This window comes from Haliotis cracherodii, unplaced genomic scaffold (genome assembly GCF_022045235.1).
Source record: "Haliotis cracherodii isolate W230 unplaced genomic scaffold, xgHalCrac1.p SCAF_1, whole genome shotgun sequence".
NCBI classification, from domain to species: Eukaryota; Metazoa; Mollusca; class Gastropoda; order Lepetellida; family Haliotidae; genus Haliotis; species Haliotis cracherodii.
This window is the reverse complement of record NW_027266264.1, coordinates 79,396,897-79,421,521: the sequence shown is the minus strand read 5'-3', so window position 1 is coordinate 79,421,521 and position 24,625 is coordinate 79,396,897. Positions and strand designations below refer to the sequence as shown.

The 24,625-nt window shown below is 41.0% G+C and overlaps 1 protein-coding gene across 4 annotated transcripts; it reads right to left on the bottom strand.

The window, feature by feature from the left end:
- Nucleotides 1-2,708: 2,708 nt before the first annotated feature.
- Nucleotides 2,709-24,073, bottom strand: LOC139469342 (15-hydroxyprostaglandin dehydrogenase [NAD(+)]-like). Of its 4 annotated transcripts, none has more exons than XM_071251503.1 (8): nucleotides 23,985-24,073; nucleotides 22,592-22,722; nucleotides 17,547-17,670; nucleotides 11,716-11,822; nucleotides 11,290-11,386; nucleotides 8,687-8,763; nucleotides 8,100-8,248; nucleotides 2,709-4,091 (listed from the first exon to the last, which is right to left on the bottom strand). In XM_071251503.1, exons 2-8 carry the CDS (start codon nucleotides 22,682-22,684, stop codon nucleotides 3,953-3,955), a joined length of 786 nt encoding a protein of 261 aa, XP_071107604.1. In that variant the 5' UTR covers nucleotides 22,685-22,722; nucleotides 23,985-24,073; the 3' UTR covers nucleotides 2,709-3,952. The 4 variants fall into 4 exon arrangements, with proteins under 4 accessions (XP_071107604.1, XP_071107611.1, XP_071107597.1 ...); XM_071251510.1 differs by lacking the exon at nucleotides 23,985-24,073 and adding an exon at nucleotides 23,644-23,762; XM_071251496.1 differs by lacking the exon at nucleotides 23,985-24,073 and adding an exon at nucleotides 23,511-23,627.
- Nucleotides 24,074-24,625: the final 552 nt, after the last annotated feature.

The following is a 24,625-nucleotide window of genomic DNA, read 5'->3' as shown; positions in this document are numbered from 1 at the left end:
CTCCGAGAATTCAGGAGGTGGTGTCAAGTCAAATTACTTGGGATTCGAAAAGATGTTCGACAAGTCTTCACCAAGGAAAATCCACAAAGTGACGGTCCATACCTGACACCGCAAACAGTCCCTACATTCGTCATACCAGATTTGGTATCCCTTTCACAACATTCTGAGGAAAGAAATCTTTGTGTAGAGGAAGAGCTGGTGTTAAACTCAGGCCTTGCATTTCATAGCCATGAAACTAAGAAGACGAAAGCAGTTGCTGGCATATCTAAACTGGAACTCCTAAAGCAGAACCAGTTCAAAGCATGTATGACGTCATGGAAGACACGTGAATGTAATCAATCAAGCACACATGAGGATTTTGATGGCAACGATACTGATTTGGCAAACTTTCCATGGAACATAAATCCACAATCTCCTTCCTTTCCTTCAATAGAAGATATTCCATCTGTGTATTTTGGACAGCTTGATCAAGAGCAGGTGGGATCTTTTTACAGGAAAAAGATAAACAGAAAACCACCGATGTCACCTCCGAGGCAAGACATCATTCATCATCGGATGGTATCATATGAATTTATGGAAGAAGATCCGCTTCAGAGACGAGATTGTACCATACGTTCACCGAACCAATATCGTCGGCGATCCTCACTGCCTAGCATAGAATCCATGACACAACTACATACGGAGGAATCTGAGAAGAGCGACATTAGCAAGAAATCGCATTCAATCTCCAGCAGTGATGGGAAAAGCATTGCCAAACAGTCCGTGAAATCCAAATTTCACAGAAAGTACAACTCAGTAAAGGACACTAGAGATGTTTGGACTCATTTGAATACTTCCCGCAAAACACGTTCATTAAACGGGGGATCTAGTCCCAATCCTTCCCGAGTCCCCAGCGGCTCCACAACGCCGATCTCTACCTCAAGCATTGGCCCAAAACTACGTGCAGAACTGGGGGAACTCAAGTTTGATTTTACATACTTGCGCGACAAAAAACAGTTAAAAGTAGTACTACTGAGAGGTGTAAATGTTGGTGGTTACAAAACATCGGATTACAATATGAATGTATATGTTCAGCTTTGTTTGGTGCCATGCAAACTCCAAAAACAGTTTTCAAAGGAACAAAAGCATACGAAAGATCCATATTATAACGAAGAGTTTTTCTTCTCCAACATCAAGTTAAGGGATGTTCAGACAATGACTCTTCAATTGAAGATATACAATAATATACCATATAAGCCAAAGGAAATCATTGGGGAAATCAATGTTGCCCTATGCAAGTATGATATACATGCAGAGACACGAGTATGGAGGAACATTGAAAAAAAGACGAACAGGAAGGTAAGTATCTGAATACACCTTATTACATTTAAGTCTCTGGCTCACCTGTATTAACATTTCTTAATCATGATATTAATCACTGGATTGTCTGGTCCAGACTCGATCATTTACAGACCGCCGTCATACAGGTGGAATATTGTTGAGTACGGCGTTAAACAACAAACCAATCAACCAACATTACTTCACGTCAGTAATAATGTGTAATACAACCTTAACAATTATACTATGATACGTATTGTAAATGTGATTCCTTCTGTATACATTACACTTGTGATTTGAATAATGAAAATATGAAAAAGTCATGTATTTTTATTTTGGTCGTTAGGAAGATATCGGCCACATCGGTTTGAGTCTGAATATAAACACCATACAAAAGGAACTCCTAGTGAACATAGGGAGGGTGACGGGACTTGCTTCTACCGGCAAATCATGTGGTAAGTGCTATGTTTTATCATTATTATAATATAATAGCATTAGTCATGTAGGTGTTGTGGCAGTGGTTTCGTTGCTATATGGATTAAACTCATTTTAACTCACGCTAACTTGAGGTTTCAGCCTTGAAATGCGATAAACATTTAACCGTTCTCTTTCACTATTTTTCAGATACCTATGTGACAGTGGATGTGTCACAACGATTTGGAGATGTCATCCAAAAACGAACACGAGACCAAAACAACTCGTCTTATCCCGTGTTTAATGAATCATTAACATTTGATTTGCCATCGGTCGATTTAGACGATCTGACGACGACTTGTGTCACTGTCTCTGTATTCAAAGTTGAACTCTTATTCCATGATAAAATGTTAGGGCAGGTGCGTCTCGGGTATGACAGTACAGAGGATAGTGAGAGGTTGCACTGGGAAGAAGCGCTCTTAAGTCAAGGACGGAGTGTTGGGAAATGGCACTACTTGATGGAATCTGATGATGTCTTCATCTAGAAGACACAGGAAAACACACTATGCAGTCGCCCTGGTTCATGTAGAGTGAAATATTGTCGTTAGTCTGCATTTCCAGACACTAGTTCTACGTCTAGACAATTAACGGGTCATTACTCACAGCTAGGATCCTGCTGACATTTGACGAATTGACTGGTGATTGTCCATATGAACAAGGTGTCATTGTACTCGGGTTGTATATACGTACATTAACTGACAATTTCGTCTTCTGTGGAGAAATTAAAATGTCACAAAATGTGATACATTTCTGACTGTAAATAGTTACGGCATCAAGTATGTATGGTTCAAATTTATTGCATTTGTGGTATAACAATATTGGATAGTTAATTTCTGAGATTCTTATTTTTGGATTGAACAAAGCGGAAAAAGATAAATCATAATTGCAATCAAAATAAAATAAACTTTTGTCTTTATTCAAACTCGATACAGATGGAGAGGACAGAATCATTAAACAACTATTTTGAAAAAATTACACTTTTATAAAGAAGAGTTAAATACATGTGAATGATTATATATCTTGCCACGTAGTATTTGTTTTTTCCTCTATGAAATGTCAAGTTATACAGTACTATTTTTTGTGTAAACTGAATCCACTGTGTCGATATCAATTGTTTTAAGGAATCATTGTAGATGTGATGTGCTGATTATATCAAAATATATTGCGACCCGTGAAGATCCGGAATAGGTCTTAAGCAACCCATACTTGCCGTAAAAGACTATGCTTGTCGTGAGAGGCGACTAACGGGAGTGGGTGGACAGGCTCGCTAATTTGGTTGATGCATGTCATCGTATCTTAATTGCGTGGATCGATGTTCATGATATCAATCATTGGATTGTCTGGTCGTTATATAGCTGGGATATTACTGTGTGCGGCGTTAAACAACAAATATACAAACAAAATATATTACTGCAACTGTGATAACTATCATGAAGGTAAACATAACTGATATTACGGCAACATTGCAGTTTACCGGGCGCAGATGTCGCTCTCATTTCACAGACCAAACGTGCCTCTTCGATATTTAGGGTTAGTTGTGTAAGGGTTTTGGTAGGCTACCGCCCACTCTATCCCAAGCCCTTGGATCCCCTTTTTGATGAAGCCCCTTTTCGATGAAGCCCCCGGTTACGATCATTAGGGTTAGGAACTCCTTAACGATACTTAGGGTAGGGAACATGTGCCAGTTAAACACCCCGTTACGATCCTCAGCGTAAGTTCTGAGTTAGTGTATGGGTTAGCTATTCAACGAAATAATCCAAAGAAATGTGAGGACAATAGGTATTTTACATGACGTTTCGAGTTTCGCAGACAAAATGGGCTCTTCTCTTTAAAAAAACGAACACTAAATTTGTGATAGCGCCCTAGGTCCATGGTGAGGTGTTGCCTAACAAATTGGCAACGTGAGTTCGATCCTCAGCGCGGTGCTATTTGTTATCGGTAAAGTGCATAACTCAAGGTGTTATTATAAACATAGTTTTAACACACAGGACGTGTATATAATGATAAGTTGTGGTGTAACAGTTGTATAAACGTGAACGAAAGACGAGGAACAAAATCGTTCATGTGGGATCTTGAATTTTTCAGGGTTCTCTCTTCACTTATCATCACAGATCCGAGGACGCATTTGTCTTTCTTCATGGCGATTCACATATGTTCGTGGTCACTGGCTATCCACGACGATAACGTTAAATGATGTTTTAACGGCCTGAATTCCTCCTGATGCTGTTACCATGAATATCACACCGTTGCTGGAGTCTTCCTCGATAGCCTTCATAAAAGCGCCTGTGACATGTTCCATGCTGAAAATGAGAAATGAAATATACTCAACAACAAAAGTTCCTGTGACACCAATATTTCAGTGTAGTTTTCAAACAAGTCAAGTTTGGTTTTTTCAATATTGTAGTACATGTATGGAATCAAGTCACAAAAACGCAACTGCAACAGAAAAGCATGCATTCCATGCAAAAGTTGACTTTTATGCAAGCCCCATTCATTTCACTACCCAAGAATGGGTATAACAACGTGCGTTAACGGGATTCCATATGCATTGTTTAGCATAGTGCTGACAACAACCACTCAGAAAAACAACAAAATTACGCAATTATTCAACATTACGACAAGCCGCGTCTGTCCGAAAATGAGCGTCTGCGAGCCATTGGTATGCTTGAAGCAGGATCGAGTCAACGTGATGTTGCAAGACAATTTAACGTCCACAGAAACACCATTTGGTGTTTATGGCAACGTTGGCAACAGACGAATGCAGTCAGCGACCATCCTCGGAGTGGCAGGCCACGCGTCCCCAATAATCGACAAGACAACTGGATTCGAACAACACACCTACGAAATCGATTCCAGCCAGCAACAGTGACTGCAAGAAGCATCCCTGGCCTTCGACGAATATCTTCACAAACCGTACGTCGTCGCCTCAGATGTGCAGGGATTGTCGCCAGAAGACCCTCTAGACGTCCCATTTTGACAGGAAACCACCGTCAAGCACGTCTACAGTTGTGCAGACAGCCATGCAGTGGGGACAAGTTCCATTCACTGACGAGTCTCATTTTCACCTCAGCCACAGCGATGTACGGATTCGAGTGTACCGACGTCGAGGTGAACGTTACGTCAATAATTGTGTCGGGGGCGGCAGCGTTATGGTATGGGATGGGATTACAGCAAGACAGAGGACCCGTTTGATAGTGGTAGAGCGGAATCTCGATAGACAGCGCTACCGCGACGAGATCATCGGCCCTGTTGTTCTACCGTTTTTGCGTCGTCATGGCCCAGGCATTACCTTTCATGACAACGCCCGGCCTCATATTGCTTAACTTGTTCAGAATTCCCTTCAACAAAACACCGTGAATGTCATCCCCTGGCCGGCTCGCTTCGAAAACATGCTCCAGCAGATATCCCACAGGACTTTGTGCGACGCCTGGTCCATTCCATGAGACGAAGATGTGTTGCTTGCATCGCAACCAGAGGTTGACACACACGCTATTGATTTGTAAATTGACATTTTGGCATGTTCATGTTTTTTTCGTTTTTTTATGAAATCACGCATTTTCTGAAGTCAGTGTGGCATATTAAACCATTTGAACACTTACAGGAGTCTTTTTATCTGTTGCAAACCGAAATTGTTTCAGATTTGGTAAAAAACATAACTTTGCATTAAATCTTATTCGATGTCACAGGAACGTTTGTTGTTTAGTAGATTTTGAATTTTTTACGCGTTGCTCGGGCTTTTCTAAAACATGTATTTGTAGACATGTCAATGTCCATTGTCAGTTTAATCTTCATGTAATTGTCAATAAATGGATGTCAAGTTTAGTAACGTGTTGTTCAGTGTATGCCAAAGAGTAAGTGAATGAGCTGCGCTGTTTGGACAGTATTGCACATGACGTGTAAGCTTGATTTCGGAGGAAAGCTCGATTTGACGATGTATTTACCACTTTGGTGACACCCACGAGCACGGGTATGGTGCTGACTAACCAAAAAACAAAAACTTGGGCGAACCGGAACTCCATCATAAGTTTCTGGCACGGGTATGGGACGAGGATGAGCGAATTACAACTACTTAGGCGACGTGGCCACATGGACTCATTTATAGGGTGAGGTGAAATGGGGTTTAACGTCGCGTCCAAGATAATTGCACTTCTAAGCGACGTGCATGCACGTGTTGGTGGTTGTGTGGCTGCTTGTACTTGTCCATACTGATGCCGATTTATAGTGCTAGCTCACTGAGATACCATGCCGCAGTTTAACATGAATACCCCACTCGGACACTGTATACTGACTCCGAGCCGACCAGTCCTTGTGTTATCCCCTTAATGCCGAGCGCCAGACAGGTTAACAACAAGTATCAGGTATGACGCGGCCGGGGATTGAACCCTAGGCCTTCCGCTAGACCATTGAGGCGGGAGATTCATTATAGTAAAGAGAATGGTATAATGGCGTACCCTTACGGGGCTATGCCTTCATTGACAAGGGATAATTAGTTTCTCACCACAAGAAGTAAACGGATGGTCCAGTCGTCTAAGGCGACTTCGCTTTGCAGAGTTGCATTTCTTGGACAGGCCAGAAAACTATGATCGTTGGTTCGAATCCCGGTTCGTCCCGATTATGTTTCTAGATTTGTTAGCACCATGCCCATGTTCGTGGATTTCATGGTGACAGTCTTACTCAGACCTCATAACAGATCATATTTGATTGAATGATTGATTTTTGATGGATTGGTTCATTGATTGAATTGCATGTTCTAAACATTATCTTCTGGACAGTATGTAGATGGATGAGAAAGGTAAACATTTTAAAGAGTCAGCTTATCCTGGCATGACGGATGAGCCGATTAGGATAACAGTATCCCTGTAGTTATTTTCGGGAGGTAATCTGACGGAAGGAAATGTAAAGAAATCTAAATCACGCTTTGGATTTCAATCTTCATAGTAAAGTCAATATCTGGTCCATGACCCGTGAGCATCGATGCAGGCGCACATCCTCGGGGCATATTGGATATCAAACGCCGGATTGTCTCCCGTGGTATACTTTCTTCTTGTTGTAAGGTCTGTCCCAGCTGTTGCAAATTGTGGGAATGCTGAGGTCAGGTGCGAACCCTTCGGCCCAGAACATCCCAAAGGAGTTCGTTCGTTGACATGTCTTGAGAATTGGCTGGTCAGGGCAATGTTGTGACACCTTGCTGCCTCAGACAGTCGACTTCAATTCGAACTCTTCGATGACGTGCGTCGTCATCCTGGAACTCAAAGTTTGACTTACGAGATTTCGAAATGGGGCGACTACTGGGCATACAATTTGGACACATAACTTTGACCTGCCATGTTCCCTTGCAAGATCATAAGATCTATCCTGTTGTCGTGTATGATGCCGGCTCAGACCATGATGCTGCAACCACCGTACCTATCGTGCCCTTAGAGTGCTCCTGGGTAGTACCTCTCCCCACGCCGTCGCCAAACACGCTGTTTACCATATGTAATGCATAAACCGGACCTTGATCATCAGAAACCAGGAATATCTCCAATGTCGCTGTTGGCGACCTTACAATTGTTGTGCTCTCTGTTGTCAGCGGCGCCTGCGTGTGAAAAGTCAGACGCATTCTTCTAAAAGTAAGTCTTCATTTTAGACCTACAGTCTTCAACCTGTTCCGTATCGTTATCGTCGAAAGTCGGATTCCTAGGACGGATTCCTAGGACGGATTCCTAGAAGTCCTCAGCTCTGGTGAAGAGATGAATCTGTTCCTCAACGCAATGGTGTGTACATATCGATCCTGCTTGGGAGTAATGTTCCTAGGTCTTCCTCTGCCCACCCAAATCTTAACCCGACCTGTTTGCCGATATTATTCCATCAGTGTCATGGAATATTGTTCCTAGTATATATTATTTTAAAAGCAATCCACCCTTCCACGTGCATTCTTGTTACCCCGCTCTTGAAAGAATAGATGAACTTCCCGTTTCAAATATATCAAATATAGCCAAATCTTTATATGAAGACTATATGAAAAATTAAAGTCATCCTATTGTTGTTTTATCTTCCTAACACAACACAGATTTAGAAACTACACTTATAAGCAAATAACTATGCATCAAATTTATAACACAAAACTGTAACATTTTTTTAACTCTTCAGGTAAAGAAAATTATAAAATTAATTTTCACATATCTTCTACAACAGACTTTTTTCTTGTAATGTCAATCAAAAACATGTTTTATTAGATTACTATTTATTTTATTCGACTATTCTCACAGACGCTGTGCATGGAGATGAGATTCACACGAAACAATATGGATGGCCTGATGACTTACTCGCATAAACCATGTTTCTTCAGAACCTGTACGAAGCTTTCCTTGTGATACATCTGATCCTCCCTAGCCTCATTTATCATAGCTGTAGATGTTCCGGAGGGGCACACAGTTGCTAGGCGAACACCTGCATTTGTTATATCGGGATTAGCCTGCAACCAAAGGAGATGAGGAGAGAGCGAAGACTATTTATCCTCCAGCAACATCATGGTGGAACCATGCAGGAGCTTCACACATGTTATGTTGGGAGTTGAACGTGGATCATTGGCGTGACAAATGAACGCACTTCCCATGTGGATACACATGTATGACCCAAATGTCTCCTGTTATTTTCAGTGAAGTTTCGCCGACCACAATGATGATGTCTTCTCTTGTTTTGACTTATATTGGAGGTATAGAAATGACTCTGCATTGATAAATGAAACACGTCTACCAGCATATGCAGTACATTAAAGGTCCCACCATAATATTCTGTGAGTCCTGGGATTTTTTGTGAGGGTGGTTGGGGCTGATAAAACATGAGGACACTTTTCGTTTATAAGTATTTCAAGTGAAAGGTGAAAGGGGGCAGCGTCAACTGCACAACTCACCGCCCAGCTGCATGTGAAGTTCACAACGGCGCTCTTGGTGCCAGCATACACGGGTACCCAAAATCCAGGAGCGAGTCCTGAAACAGTAATGCTGTGGTTCTCTGGCGTTGACGTCATATATTTACTACACTGAAGTCGGTCACATGTGCTCTGTTTTACAGAATATTATCGTCAGTCATATGTCAAAAGTCAATGGTTAAATAAAAGTAAAGATAAACGAAAGGCTCTTGCGTTCACTTTCAGAGATGTTAAGCCATAAAAAACCTGTTGTATGCAATGTCAGGTTTCCTATAGTATTTTTACTATATACTTACTATAGCTGTTATACATGCGAGTGTATATAATTGTAAATAGAGGAGATGGGATACAGTACTCATAGTCGGGTGGACAAGTCGAGGGGACTGATTTGTGTAGTAATAACATTAACCAGATACCTTTGATCCAGAGGAGCAACGCGGCCCGAAGACATTTTGTAGCACACCTACCTATTGATGCAAGTACATATACCGTCATAAAGCCCATGTCACCCCGGAGGTGGAACAAAGTGTTATTTGCAGTGCAGAGTCAGGAAGGAGAACATGACACATTTGAGTTTAAACACAAAGGTAATATAATTAATTTTTTTTAAACATATCATGAAAACAAAACTCGTAATTTGTCTTCACATAATGACTTCCTGAAACATTTGTTATGGTTTTCTAGGAGCGAGAAGTATAAAGTGGACACTTCCAAGTAATAGCTACATTGTTGAAATATTATTATATACTCACAACAAAAGTTCTTGTGACACCAATATTTTAGTGCATTTTTCAAACAAGTCAAGTTTGGTTTTCAATATTGTAGTACATGTATGGAATCAAGTCACAAAAAAACGCAGCTGCTACAGTAAAGCATGCATTCCATGCAAAAGTTGACTTTTATGCAAGCCCCATTCATTTCACTACTCAAGAATGGGTATAAAAACATGTGCGTTAACGGGATTCCATGTGCATTGTTTAGCATAGTGCTGACAACAACCACTCAGAAAAACAACAAAATTACGCAATTATTCAACATGACGAAATGCCACGTCTGTCCGAAAATGAGCGTCTGCGAGCCATTGGTATGCTTAAAGCAGGATCGAGTCAACGTGATGTTGCAAGACAATTTAACGTCCACAGAAACACCATTTGGTGTTTATGGCAACGTTGGCAACAGACAAAAGCAGTCAGCGACCATCCTCGGAGTGGCAGGCAACGCGTCACCAATACTCGACAAGACAACTGGATTCGAACAACACACCTACGAAATCGATTCCAGCCAAAAACAGTGACTGCAAGAAGCATCCCTGGCCATCGACGAATATCTTCACAAACCGTACGTCGTCGCCTCAGATGTGCAGGGATTGTCGCCAGAAGACCCTCTACGTCTACAGTGGTGCTGACAGCGTCTACGCTGGACGGCCATGCAGTGGGGACAAGTTCTATTCACTGACGAGTCTCGTTTTCACCTCAGCCACAGCGATGGACGGATTCGAGTGTACCGACGTCGAGGTGAACGTTACGTCAATCATTGTGTCATGGAAGAAGATAGGTTCGTTATGGTATGGGATTACAGCAAGACAGAGGACCCGTTTGATAGTGGTAGAGGGGAATCTCGATGGACAGCGCTACCGCGACGAGATCATCGGCTCTGTTGTTCAACCGTTTTTGCAAAAACAACGTGAATGTCACCCCCCGGCCTGCTCGCTCCCCTGACCTCTCACGAATCAAGCACTTGTGGGATGAGATGGATCGGCGCCTTCGACGTCAACCACGTGTTCCACTGACACTCCAGGAACTTCGAAATATGCTCCAGCAGATATGGACAGATATCCCACAGGACTTTGTCCGACGCCTGGTCCATTCCATGAGACGAAGATGTGTTGCTTGCATCGCAACCAGAGGTGGACACACACGCTATTGATTTGTAAATTGACATTTTGGCATGTTCACGTTTTTTCTGAAGTCAGTATTAAACCATCTAAACAATTACAGGAGTCGTTTATCTGTTACAAACCGAAATTGTTTCAGATTTGGTAAAAAACATACCATTAAATCTTATTCAGTGTCACAGGAACTTTTGTTGTTCGGTGTATAAAGGATCAGTGGAGATCTGCGTGGTGTTCATGATATTGATGTCTGTAACGATAGTGTTCAGTCGTGATGAGGTTGTTTATGGTGGAGATCAATGTAACAGTGGCAGTGGCGGTGATCAGTTTTGAAACGAAAGTGCTAGTTGTAGCGATCATAGTGTTGCTTATTGGTTGACGTGGTAGTGGTGGAGACTGGTGATGTCACGATAGTGAAGGTGTAAGCTGTAGTCGTAGTAGTAGTAGTAGTCGTAGTAGTAGTAGTAGTCGTAGTAGTAGTCGTAGTAGTAGTAGTCGTAGTAGTAGTAGCAGTAGTAGTTGGTATGGTAGTCTCACTCATGGAAGTAAAAGCGTTAGCTGTCATGTTAGTGGTGGAGATAGTCGTACTACTATGCCAGTTATAATGTATAGTAGTTGTGATAGTAGTTTTGTAATAAAATGAAGCGATCAAATGTATATAATCGCTGAAGTAAAGTAAACATCTGACGCTCACCTGCCGTGGAAGATGTGTTGATAATGACGCCGCCGTGGCCTCCCCGATCTGTCCGCATGTGCTCTAAGGCCATCATAGTTCCCCTGACTACTCCCATCTGAACATAAGTTGGCAAATACACAGTGTCACAATTAATACCTTGGGTCGCATAGAATAGAATTGTATGGATTATATAAACATATTTTGTCCCTGAGTGAAGCATGTGCCGAAGATATGGTGCTATTGTCATGGTTGTAATTTGAACAGATCGGCCTTCACATTGTTCTGACTGCTTGTAGGCAGTGCCGTGAACACATCAAGGTTAACCTATGTTGAAGGGTGGTAAGAACTTACTTTAAATGACATGTGCAGCAATTTAGCAGTGTTTCCAAAACGTAGCTTAACTGAACAAAACATGATTTACATCAATGGAAACCATCAACTTACAAAATTGACGTTGATACATTTCTCCCAATCTTTCTCACTGACTATTCCAGCGTTGTTGACTAGAACATCTATCCTTCCAAAGTGACTGACAGCTTTTTGAAAGCTACCTGAATGTACGTAAGAACAACATCAGTAGAAGTACATACTAGCAATTATAACGATGAAGTACGGTAAATAGAGAGTAACGTCGCAATCATGACTATTGCACTTTATGTTGCGACGTAGTTAGGGGTTTTATAGTGCCAACCTACTGGTATACCATGCCACAGTTTTAACATGGATATATCCCTCACACCCCAAGCCAACCTGTCCTTGTTTTATTTCCATAATGCCGAACGCCAGGCAGGGTAACGACAAGTACCATCGACGTTCCATCCACTATTTAATTAATTAAATAATTCATTCAATTATAAATTAAACGAATAAACTTGACCTGCTTTAACATCAGATGGCTTGTTCTCGATCAGTTGGGTCTCAGTGAGGTTCCAAAATAATTTTTCGAAAACGAATATTTATATTACCGTGTAGCCTAGACCGCCTCAACATTTTTTCACTATTTTCTAAAACCAAACACCAATGGAAACTGGACGTTTACAGTCAGTTAACTCTCTTGCTAGGGAAGATGCAAGCTCCTCGCAGCGATAGCCCGTTCGCGGAGCTCTCTGTACTATTGCTGCCACGAGTCAAAACTCCCCGCAGAGATAGATGACCTCAACCATGCTTGGAGTAGAACTCGCAGCCGATTGACCGTTGTGATTACAAATATGTGACTACCGTCGTGACGCCGAATACACTTACCCCTGGTAAATGACTTTCTTTGTTTGTCAATTTGAATTTCTATTACATTAAAACTATCATGTTATTGATAAAGTGAGAATGTAAGAGAGAAGTTGGTTGATTTTCCGTTAGTCTGCCACTCGAACCAATCTGATTATACAAACAACAAAGTAAATTCATCTGGAAAACATGGTCTGTCCTAAAGCTTTTCAAAATGAACTGTGATGGCATTCCCAAACATATAAACAAAAGTATAAATGTGACTACTTTTGTGGTTAGAGGGCAAATTTCAAGATTCTTGTAATGGCCGCGCCCACACTGGTAACAGCGATGTTACCGAGAGTGTTACGAAGGTGTCACGCGCTGGGAAGGAGCTTGGGGAAGATGCATCAAGCTCCTTACAGCGATATCCCATTCGCGGAGCTCTCTATACTATTGCGGCCATCAGTGAAAGCTCCAAAATGTGATAGGTGGCTGCAAACATGCTGGGAGTTGAACTCACAACCGAATGACCCTTATGTTTACAAACAAGTGATGACTCGTGACACCAAATATTCTTTCCCCTCCTAATTTTTTTCTATGTTTGTCAATTTGAATTTCTGTTTCATTACAGCAATCATGTAATTGGTATAACTTGGGAGAACTTGGTTTATTCGTCTGCAATCACGAACTAATCCGACCAAACAAACAAAAAGGTTAATTCATCTGGGATTTTTTGGTAAGTCGAAAACCTTTTAAAAAATATCTGTGATGGAATTCCCGAATACATAAACAAAAGTTTCTACATTTCGGGTTAGATGGCAAGTTTCAAGATTATTGTAATGACCGCGCCCACACTGCTGGCAGCGATGTCACCGAGAGGAAGGTGTCACGCGCTGGGAAGGAGCCTTCGGACGATGCTGACAACAGCCTTAACCAAAACACGTTGCTCCATATTCTCAAGCTGCTTTTGTACTACGTATTACTTCATTCGAACTTATGACAGGCACCGAAGGGATCTAGCACGCTAGTGTCGTAAGCCAACAAGAGGTGTTTACTCCTCGAGAAAACTAAGCAAGCCGTGCAAAGGTTTCGTTCCACATCGCACGTCATTATTATGACGACATACTGCTCATTGTGCTCAAAAGACATGGCGTTACACTCGTATATAGAAAAGCAGGAAATAGCAAGCTCTATGTTTTCTTCAAAACTTTGCAGATTTCTATCGTGTTTTCTGCATGGTGTGTATTGACACAAATCCTTTGAATATTGTAGTAACAGCAACTTTGCATTGTGTAACCTATAGTTGGACAAATAATTATGTAAATATGTTTACCGACAATGACTGTAAAAGAGAGTATTCTAAAAATGTTAGCTTCCGCGTTAATGCGGTCGTCAAAATATCAACGATATGGGGTTTATGTTTATTTGAAACCTCTAAATCTAGCATTTTCAAAATTCAAGGTAGAAAAGTATATTAACAGACCGTTATGATACTTAAACCAGTGTTATTGTTCTCATCGAATGGGGAATTTGGTTATTGCATTGTCACTGAGAAATAATCTACTCTCGGACATGCCCTGTGTTATGACATTAGACCAGATATGAACAGATAGGTAACTTGTATATCGGCAATACAATAAATATGTTTGACCTGACTTGATCAAGAACATATCTTTTTAAAGCAAGGCATGATACTGATTAATAATACACTGACTATCATGTAGCTGTATAATGTGAAGAAGGCACTCATCGTGTTCTACTTAAAAAACACACTACCACACTAACACTAAAAACACCTTTATCTCCCCGATATACGAATCTCTTTTCAACTGAAATGAGAGCGATGGGGTAGATCTAGTGGTTATAGCGTTCGCTCGTCACGCAGAAGCCCCGGGTTCGATTCCCAACATGGGTACAATGAGTGAAGCACAATTCTGGTCCCCCGCCGAGATATTGCTGGAATATTGCCCAAAGCGTTGTAAAACCATACTCACTCTCTCAACTGAAATGGTTCGTCTTAACATATCACAGGCAAGATAAAGAGCTTCATAGCAACACAATGAGTCTCCACCCGTAGCTCTCTATTGATGACACATAATCGTGGAAGAGATCGTTCATACTTCGAAACCAAATACTTGTAACTAGAAACGGGTTCGAGAATTAGTGATTAATATTCTCACTAAGCGACATTTTCTTGCACTGAAATGTATATTTCACACTAAGCACCCCGTCGTTTCAGATCGGCACCAGCATTCTTTGGGCACTATTTATTATGAACACGCAAATGCCCATAGGTGAGGTGTGAAAACAACGTCAAGTGTGTCTTGAAGAAATTAACACAGCACAACCAGCGTTATCAACACTGTCTGTTATAAGTAAGGTAATACCTAGCATGACGTATGTTAGCTCCAGAAATACAATGTGTTAACTTGAACCAGCTTGCCTTAAACTTTGTTTGTGAACCTTTGTGGAAGTCTTTTAATAACTTGTTTGATGTTTTTGTACAGCTTCAGTTCTTTCAACAACATACCTCCCTCCTGGAACCACACTAAATCTTGAATTGTCAAACGTAACACGTCTTTGTTCATTGACATTTACTTAGTACTGCTTCAGATAGGGACAAGGCAACGTTGTCTCATCTACGAACACATTTTCCCCAGTGATTTAAAGATTGCGTGCAAAAGGAGACTCACCGGTTGACTGACAAAGTAGACACAATTTATGGGTAACAACTTCTTTATTTACTGTAAAGGCGAAGTTTCGGTATAGATCCGTATGCCGTTGTCATTAATAAAGAAGTTGTTATCCATAAACGGTGTCTACTTTGTCATCCGTCAACTTCCAAGTAATTAAGGATTCTTACAAAAATTTGCACATCGGTTTTTCGATTCATACCTCAATGAACCGAAAAAATACACAGTCAATGCTTATTATCAAATTCGACAACGTAAACATGTTTTATCTACAGTAGTTTAACCCAAAGCAGTTGTATATATCAAAACAGACAAAAATGACGAGATTGATAAACATTCCAGGTGTATGATCATACTGTGGCGTGACATGAAACAGATGATCGTTTAATTCATGCACATAGCTTGACGCGCCTACACAATCAGTAGCCAATCAGAGTAGGATCAATACAATGTCCATAGGACCTGTCAATCAAGGCAAGACGTGATGTGAGGTGAGGGGAAATTGGGTTTAACGTCGCGTTCAAAATTATTGCACTTATATAGCGACGTGTATGCGCGCGTGTGTGTGTGGCTGCTTGTACTAGTCCGGACTGATGCCGATTTATAGTGCTGGCTCACTGAGATACCATAACTTTTAACGTCTTTTGGTATGACGCGGCCGGGGATCGAATACCGGACCTCCCGCTCTCCGGGCGGGGGACGCTCCACCACAAGACCACGGAGGCGGTAATCAAGGCAAGAGGCGAGATGAACTGCAACAGTGAGACTGTAACGAACCGGAATAAATGTGTCCGGGAGAGGGCGGCTTTTGTCAGTTACCGTCAGATTCAAACATTAGTTCCATGAAAACGGGAAAATACAGGTGGAACAATGCTAGTTCGAAGTTAAACCGGAAGACAGGAAAATTGTGGAACCGAGGCGAGCGTAAAAAAACAGGCGAGCGACCATGCACGTTTGCTGTTTTATTCCTTCTCGGCCTTTGGCTTCAAAGGGTAGTTTTGACAATGAATATGCATGAATGTCGCTAAATATCCTGTGCATGACGATACACGTGAGCAGAAAGGGAATTCCCTTGACTGTAATAATGGGATCACATCCCCGTGATAAAAGTAGTGCGCCTCGGTGGGCGTGGCTTAATTGTTTACAGTCATTGTGAAATGAATCAAATAACATGTGACCAAATCAGCAGACTGCTAATCAGAATGCAGGAATTTAAATGAACACAACGAAAATTTAATTATTGTCTATTCAGCAATTTAACCTATACGGAAGATTTAGATTACGAAACGAGTCCACTTTAGACATTTTTTTTTATTACAACGAGTGAAAATCCATGCGGAGTCGATTGTACGATTCCAATTATATCATTAGCATTACCGTCAGGCAACATCAAGTACGGCGCACTATTTATTCATGGCACGCAAGTGAATCGGTTGGTAATGAGGACGTCCAGAAGTGACACATTTGATTTGGTCGATATTGGTCAAGAATCCTTTCTTTCCCATTTGTTTTATTTTTATGGTAAAATGTAACCAAACATTTACATATTCTAGGCCTCAAAGGTTCCTCGTGCACCCAGCGACACATACTGCGTCGACAGTTACAATTCATTACCTGCAGTGGGTCACTCTCATTAAAATCAGATCTTAGTTCTCGCTACAGCCAAACAAAGATCTGCGGACATCCCATTACGGGTCACGTCAGACCGACCTTGCGCGAACTTTGACTGACCAATGGAATGACCAATCAGAAGGCAGCTTTCTCGTGCTTTACGGCACTAATTTCAAATTGGCGACTACGCTTCGAAACATATTTTGCGAATTCTCGATAACAAATTTGAAACCTGAACAAAAGAATATTCTGGAATGGCTATTAGATGGTCTAAATTGTATGGATTCAGTCGTTAAACCTGTAACTATCGTTTGGAGTTTTTGAGGTTGCATGATTAGAAATCACATTCCGACTGTCACTTTCATAATCTGATAAGCGATGCTCTGATTGGTCGGATGAAAGGTCGTTCTGACATGACCCCTTATGGGATGTCCTCAGATTTTTGTTTAGCGCTAGCGAGAACTGAGGTCTGATTTTAATGAGATTGGCAATTGGTTGGCTTGTGTTTTATTTACTTCCTAAAATAAGCGCGCCAGCCGATGACATGCTATAAAACATCATTACATCATATGTATCAGCGACAGCGCTATAGTCACCCTCCAAGTGGCATATGTACGATGACGTCATATTTAGTCATTTCGTTACGGGCACAATGGAAATTGCATAGTCATTAGGAATATATGGAGATCGTTATGGGCGCTTCTTTAAGCTAAATGAACTACGGTCCTCTTACCTCTCGTCCAATTTTGACGTACGATATCTACTTACTTTCAAAGGATTTAGAATCCGAGACATCACATGCCTCAAAGATAACTTTTTCTTTTCCCCATTTCTCTTGAAGTTCAGTTAAAGTTGTCTTCCCTTGTGTTGCATTAAAATCTGCTATGCACACCTGGTGAATAAAAAATAATAAACAACAATAATCGAGTAGCAAACTGGCGGGAGGTATCGCTTGGAGGAAATCAAGCTTTGCAGACCTCGGTGGCGTCATCAGTCACCATGACGTCACAATCAAATCACACAACTTATTCATCGCTTCTGATGTTGATTAGCTGTACTATTTACACCCAAACCACTGGTTATAACTGTGTACAAAATGTTGAAAGAATGATTTTGGATGGTAAATAGAATCTCACCCTCGAGTCGTTTGATATCATATACATCAACACAAGTCCATAAAAGAGTCCTCGGAGTTTTCAAACTTTTTATGATGATATATTTGATTTGAAAATTCGGTTGAAATTCTCAAAAACAGTGTTTGGGAATTTTATCTTTTCAGCAATCAAACTAGGAGTCAAATATAATCTCTCTATATTATCAATAACGACAATTGAGTATAAATGCGTACGAATGCGTTTCTCGACAAATGTAGTCTTTTTCCATATCGATTTTAGAAAGAAAACATATGTCAGTCATCTTGGCGGATTGCTTGTTTGTTTTGTGTGTTTGCTTTGTTTCTTTGTTCTTTTACGCCGCTCTCAGCAATATTCCAGCTATATGACGGCGGTCTGTAAATAATCGAGTCTGGACCATACAATGCAGTGATTAACATCAAGAGCATCGATCCACGCAATTGGGATACGATATCGATGACATGCATCAACCATGTCAGCGAGCCAGACCAACCGATCCCTTTAGTCGAATGTTACGACAAACATGGGTTGCTGAAGACCTGTTCTAACCTGGATCTTCTCGGGTCCTTGGCGAAATAGATACCAAGATAATTAAACATTACGTTCGATCAATATTTATGACAAAAAAAACTTCGATTTAGTCCCCCTAAAAACACACACATGAACGTACGCACACGCATGCACTCACAAACATTCTGCAAAGGCATTATTGCGAAAGCATGCGAAATGTGTCTGCAAGTGATTTATCGTTATAGCTCCAAATATTCAACTGGTTGATGGAGTGAATGTGTTTAACGTTATAGCACATGAGTTAGAGAGGAAAGACCAAGGTGATGCAGGGGGTTGACACTAACGGTTTGTTAGCACCTGTATACTGTCGCCAGGCAGCGTTCACGGCACATATTGTCGCCAATCGTCACCTATTATCGCCGGCAACGATACATGTTCGGGGAGCTGTGATTTGAGAAGCCATTGATGATGACTCAGAATATTGTTAATGCGGATGCCATTATGAAGATGCTTTACATAATCTCTGCATTTGCCTTCAATTTGCGATTATTAGATGTAATTGTCACTTCCATATATGAGAATGGGTACGATCTTAAAAATTAACTGTTATATGCAAATTTAACTGAAGATATTAATCTACCACTAATGAAATCTAATGAAATGGGTAGTGTTGAAATATATACCGCTGATACACTTGTTCTATACTAGTGATATACAAGTGATACTCTAGTTAGACATCTATAGATTGCTTTAATTTTAATTATTTTTCTCTAAAACTTTGGAGTATCCATGAACATATGATTGTAGAAATATATACTTTGAACTTATGTTATTTCTAAATGCAAATACATTACCTCTCCAACATTCTACTCTATAATATTTTCTGTCATTTTTTCCAAACAAAAACAATACAATTTGGAATTTACATCTCTGAATCCAAAGGCATGTATACACTTCCTGACATATTAGCTCACGAATCGAAGTTGCCATGTAGGCCTACACTTTTTAAGTTTTTGATAACGCCCAGAAATGGTAAATAATAATGCTATAAAAGATCTAAATATCCCAAAGGCATCAATACTGGCATAAGAAATGCTGAAGGTTTTCTAAACAATGATTTTAACAGATTGTGTATAGTTTTAGCTATACATGCTCCGGAATATCACAAAGCTTCAATTTTCAAAGGTCATCACGTTTCCATGGAAACTGTCCAACAAACAACTTTAGAAAATCTCCAAATCTCCAAATAGCACCAGTGTTCAATGTGATCAATAAGTGTATGGAGTATCATGAGTGAGTTGGATTTAACGCCGCTTTTAACAGTATTCCAGTTACATCACGGCGTGTCAGCTTAATGTGGGAGGAAAGCCCGAAGTGATGCAGGTCTTAGACGTTTACCACTTCGGTGAAACCCACGAGCACGGTTATGGTGCTGACAAACCTAGACACATAATTAGGGCGAACCGGGATTCGAAACAACAATCATTGGTTTCCGGCGTGCCCAAGGGACGCAACTCTGCATAGCAAATCGCGGCGCCTTAGACGACTGGGCCACCCGTGCCCCCGGAGTATCATGAAGCTAGATTGTACAGTGTTCGAGATATATTCCGGAAAAAACAGATTACAGACGGACGGAAAGATAGACTGACAAACTGACGACCATATATCCCCCGTCGTTATATGTCAGGGGGATAAAAATCACTCAAACACTCTGTAAATATAATGATGATCACCATGATCAACAAAACCATCATCATCAACAACATCGTCATCTCCAACTTATTTTTTGTTTGCTCTGACGCATGCCGACAATATGTGCAGTGAACCTAGGCATATATTACCGCCTGCAGCAATGTATGCCCGGCGACATAATGCGCCGGTGACAATATGGGCCGTGAACGCTGGCATATATTGTCGACGGCGACAATATAATTATTCTCGGCGAATGTCTGTGGCATAACGTAGTTACCACTTGTCATTCATTGTATTATGGGGGCGGTCGGGTAGCCTAGTGGTTAAAGCGTTCGCTCGTCACGCCGAAGACCCGGGTTCGATTCCCGACATGGGTGGTGTACCCCGCCGTGATGTTGCTGGAATATTGCTAAAAGTGGCGTAAAAAACTATACTCACTCACTCATTGTATTATGACTTTGTAGCGTTCCAACGTCATGGCATCCCAGAGTGACGTCATGTCTGTCTCACAACTGTGCGAGTTCACGTCAAGAAACATAGTTTCGGGACATTATTCATTACCTTTGCATTTTACAATACGTATCTTCAAATTTGCGGGTGGTTTGGAGTACAGCTGGCGTAGGCAACTCATACAAGTAACAGATATGTTAACGGATAAAGGTACACTGAAATTGATATTCTTTGCAAATACTCAAACTGAACTGTACGTGCTTTGTATTTTAGATGGACTGAAGAGACATTTTAGGCTTAGAAGAACGATAAATTGTGAAATCTAAGTTTCAAATGCACGCGCTTCTTGTCTAATGTAATGTTTCCTACATACATAATGACAAAAATAAATCTAGTTATTTCAATTTGAACGTATAAAAGTTAGAATGTGAATTAAACTTTGTCTACCTATGGTTACCCAACCTAACGGTAAGGACTACGTTTACAAGTGATTTGTTGTATAGAGCCTTTGGCTTGTCAGTCATGACACTAAGTAGAATCTATCATCCAACTTGAAGTTACTACTGACACACAGTAATTGATATATGGCCTAAACTATACTTGAGCACAAGTGTATTGGACTGTTCCTGACAACATTGACCTTTAAGTTTGTTTGTTGTTTAACGCCGCACTCAGCAATATTCCAGCTATATGACGGCGGTTTGTAAATAATCGAGTCTGGACCTGACAATCCAGTGATTGACATTATGAGCATCGATCCACGCAATTGGGATACGATGATATGCATCAACCAAGTCAGCGTGCCTGACCACCCGATCCCGTTAGTCGCCTCTTACGACAAGCATTGTCGCCTTTTACGGCAAGCATGGGTTGCTGAAGACCTATTCTACCCCGGAATCTTCACGGGTCTTATCCTTTAAGAAAGCTCTTTCAGGTTAGTATTCGAAACATGACCATGTGTCATTACTGCAGCTTGTAATGTCGGTTTCATATTCGTCAACTTCCTCGTGTGTGCATTAGTCATCGTCGTAAATAATTCCATCAGTGAATATTAGTACGAGTACATACAAGATTGAGTATAATAAGCTGTACAGATCTGCATAAATGTCCCAACATGATAACGCTATTTTCAATCAACGTATATTGTTATTCGATAAATAGTATCGTGATTCGCGCGTTGAACCTATCGCGTATTAATAGTTGTGTTTGGGATCTCAAGTTTGCAGGGGCGGTCGGGTAGCCTAGTGGTTAAAGCGTTAGCTCGTCACGCCGAAGACCCGGGTTCGATTCCCGACATGGGTATAATGTGTGAAGCCCATTTCTGGTGTCCCCCGCCGTGATATTGCTGGAATATTGCTAAAAGTGGCGTAAAACCATACTCACTCACTCACTCAAGTTTGCAGTGTTGCGGCGACTGTTTTCAGCCATGTAACGGTTTTATAATATTTGTAATTGTTTGGTCAAATCCAATTTTCAAGTGTATACATTCTCTTGCCCGGCAGTTACGTTTTAGATCCACAGTAATAATATGCTAAAAGGCAATAGTAACTGTACATGTGGTCATATGTATTTTTTTATAACTGGACATTGTTAACAGTTAGGAAGAATAACCAGAGCCCAGGTTAACCACTCAACTTTTCATTTTCTTTTAAATTGCTATATATGTATTACTCTACAGGGGAAATCAAATGCCAAAATGTTACCTGTAGAAATGTCTTTAGCGAACCCTGTAAATAGATATACCGATATCAACGCGATCGGGTAGCATAGTGGTTAAAGCGTTCGCTCGTCGTGCCGAAAGCCCGGGTTCAATTTTCCTTATGAGTACAATGTGTGATGATCATTTCTGGTGTCGACCGCCCGCCGTGATATTGGTGAAATACTGCTGACAGCGGCGTAAAACCATACTCACCCACACTCACCCACACTTTAAAAGTTTAGAAGAGAGCTTTGATTTTTTTTAGATCACATTATGACAAATAAGATCAATATTTTTTTACCTTTGACTACAGAAGTACTATAGCCTACCTTTGCTCCTTTCTGTAGCACAGCCTCGACTAGAGATCGGCCCACTCCCTGGGCCCCGCCGGTAACAAATACAGTCTTGCCATTGACATCCATGTCTTCCTCCTCAATCGCCGAACGTTCCTTTCTTCTATCTGAATGAAGTCAGGGAAACAGGATTTAACTTTAAAATATTTCACTGACGATGTTCTCTGTACGTTATGCCAATCTTGTCGAACATCAATTGTCTGTGTCCAACAATGTTGCCCATTGTCATATACCAGTCTGTCTGTCCGCCTGCTTCGCTCGTCATGCCGAAGACCCGGGTTCGATTCCCGACATGGGTACAATGTGTGAAGCCCATTTCTGGTGTCCCCCGCCTTGATATTGCTGGAATATTGCTAAAAGCGGCGTAAAATCATACTCACTCCCTCATTCGCTCTGTCCGCCTGCATGCATGTATGCATGTATGTGATGGACCGTGGTTTACAACGGCCTCTCTGTATGTTCTTAATATACAGGGTATACCTGCCAGGCGTGTGACGTCCACATTCGTCCCAATAATAATATTAATTTGACTGTTTATACCTAGATGGTCCAGATCTAGAGTTTTGCTCATTGATGTTTCTTCGGGCTTTCCATATAAATTCGCAAACTACCGTCCTGGGCCCCGTTCCACAAAGCGATCTTAGTGCTACGTTGGTCGTAAGCCTATGATAAAGTATAGGAGTTACGACCAACTTAGCACTAAGATCGCTTTGTGGAACGGGGCCCTGATATCACTTAATGCTGGTTAAATGACAACATTACGTCTGTATACACGGTCATCTCCCAATCCTTGTATCACGCCTAACCATCCTACATTCACTGTAAATCAATATGAGATCATATCCTTAGCAAATGTTTAAAATTAGTTCACGTTAACATAATCACATGTACGTACCTGTTATCACGAAACTGTTTGCACGGAAACATCTACTGCCCTAGATTGTAACAGCTCTACAATACACGGCTACGTTCATTCTCCATTTTGAAAGAGGGGATATTGTATTGCCTTCTCCGCCCTGCTTACATACCATCCCAGCCACATGTGCCGATGCTGTCAACCGTCAATAAAAGATACAGCTGATAGAAATAAGTGAATTTAACTGCCATACATAATACAAGACTGCTGAACCCTTTGTTAAAATACACATACCACCGACATACGTCGTGTCACATGATACCAGCTTATAAATCGTTATATTAACCGCACGCGATCAATACTGTATATAGGTTATGTTGATATTGAACTATGAAAGTTTTCGAACATGCAATGCTGACTCTTTAAGAAATAATAACTAAAATAAACCAGTATACATCTAGACCCTGTTATTTGAATATAATTGCTATGGCCAGTGAAAATCAGTGCTCTTACCTCACAGAACCCACGTGAGACTGAAGGTTCATGGACGAAGGGTACAGTTATTGCATATTTAAATCACTACACACCCGACCTATTCCTTGTTGGGGACTTTGCACCGTCTGTGACCTGTTTTACCACAGTACGTATGCGTGTGTACGAAGGCCGAGTGTCTATTTGAGTAGGCCTAGGTATGTCTACATCGGTTCGTATCTTGAATGTTATTGAACAGGTCTGAGCGTATTTTGACTATGCAAATAGTTTAAGCAGATTTCCAGCTGTGACATCGTGCGTTGTTGTGGGTCATTCAAAGCGGTCGCTTAGCCACACGGGCTACGTGTATTGTTAACCTCAATGATATGCACCAAGGCGTCTGTCGAACTTACTCCACAGCTTAGAGGATTAGTGTGGTCTTCATTGAATAAGGATGTGGCTGTGTTCTACTTACAAAGCGAATGTATTTCTAAGGTATTACGGTGTCGGTTTCTAAAGAAAAAAGTTGGTGTTTGAAATCGCAAAAAAGCTAAGCTACAATTATAGCCAGCAAATAGAAAATGGGGGAGGATTCTCATCACATATAAACACACACTTACCTGGTGTTAATACAAATGAAGGGATCTTGGTTTTGTGCAAATCACGTATATTTATGTTGAATT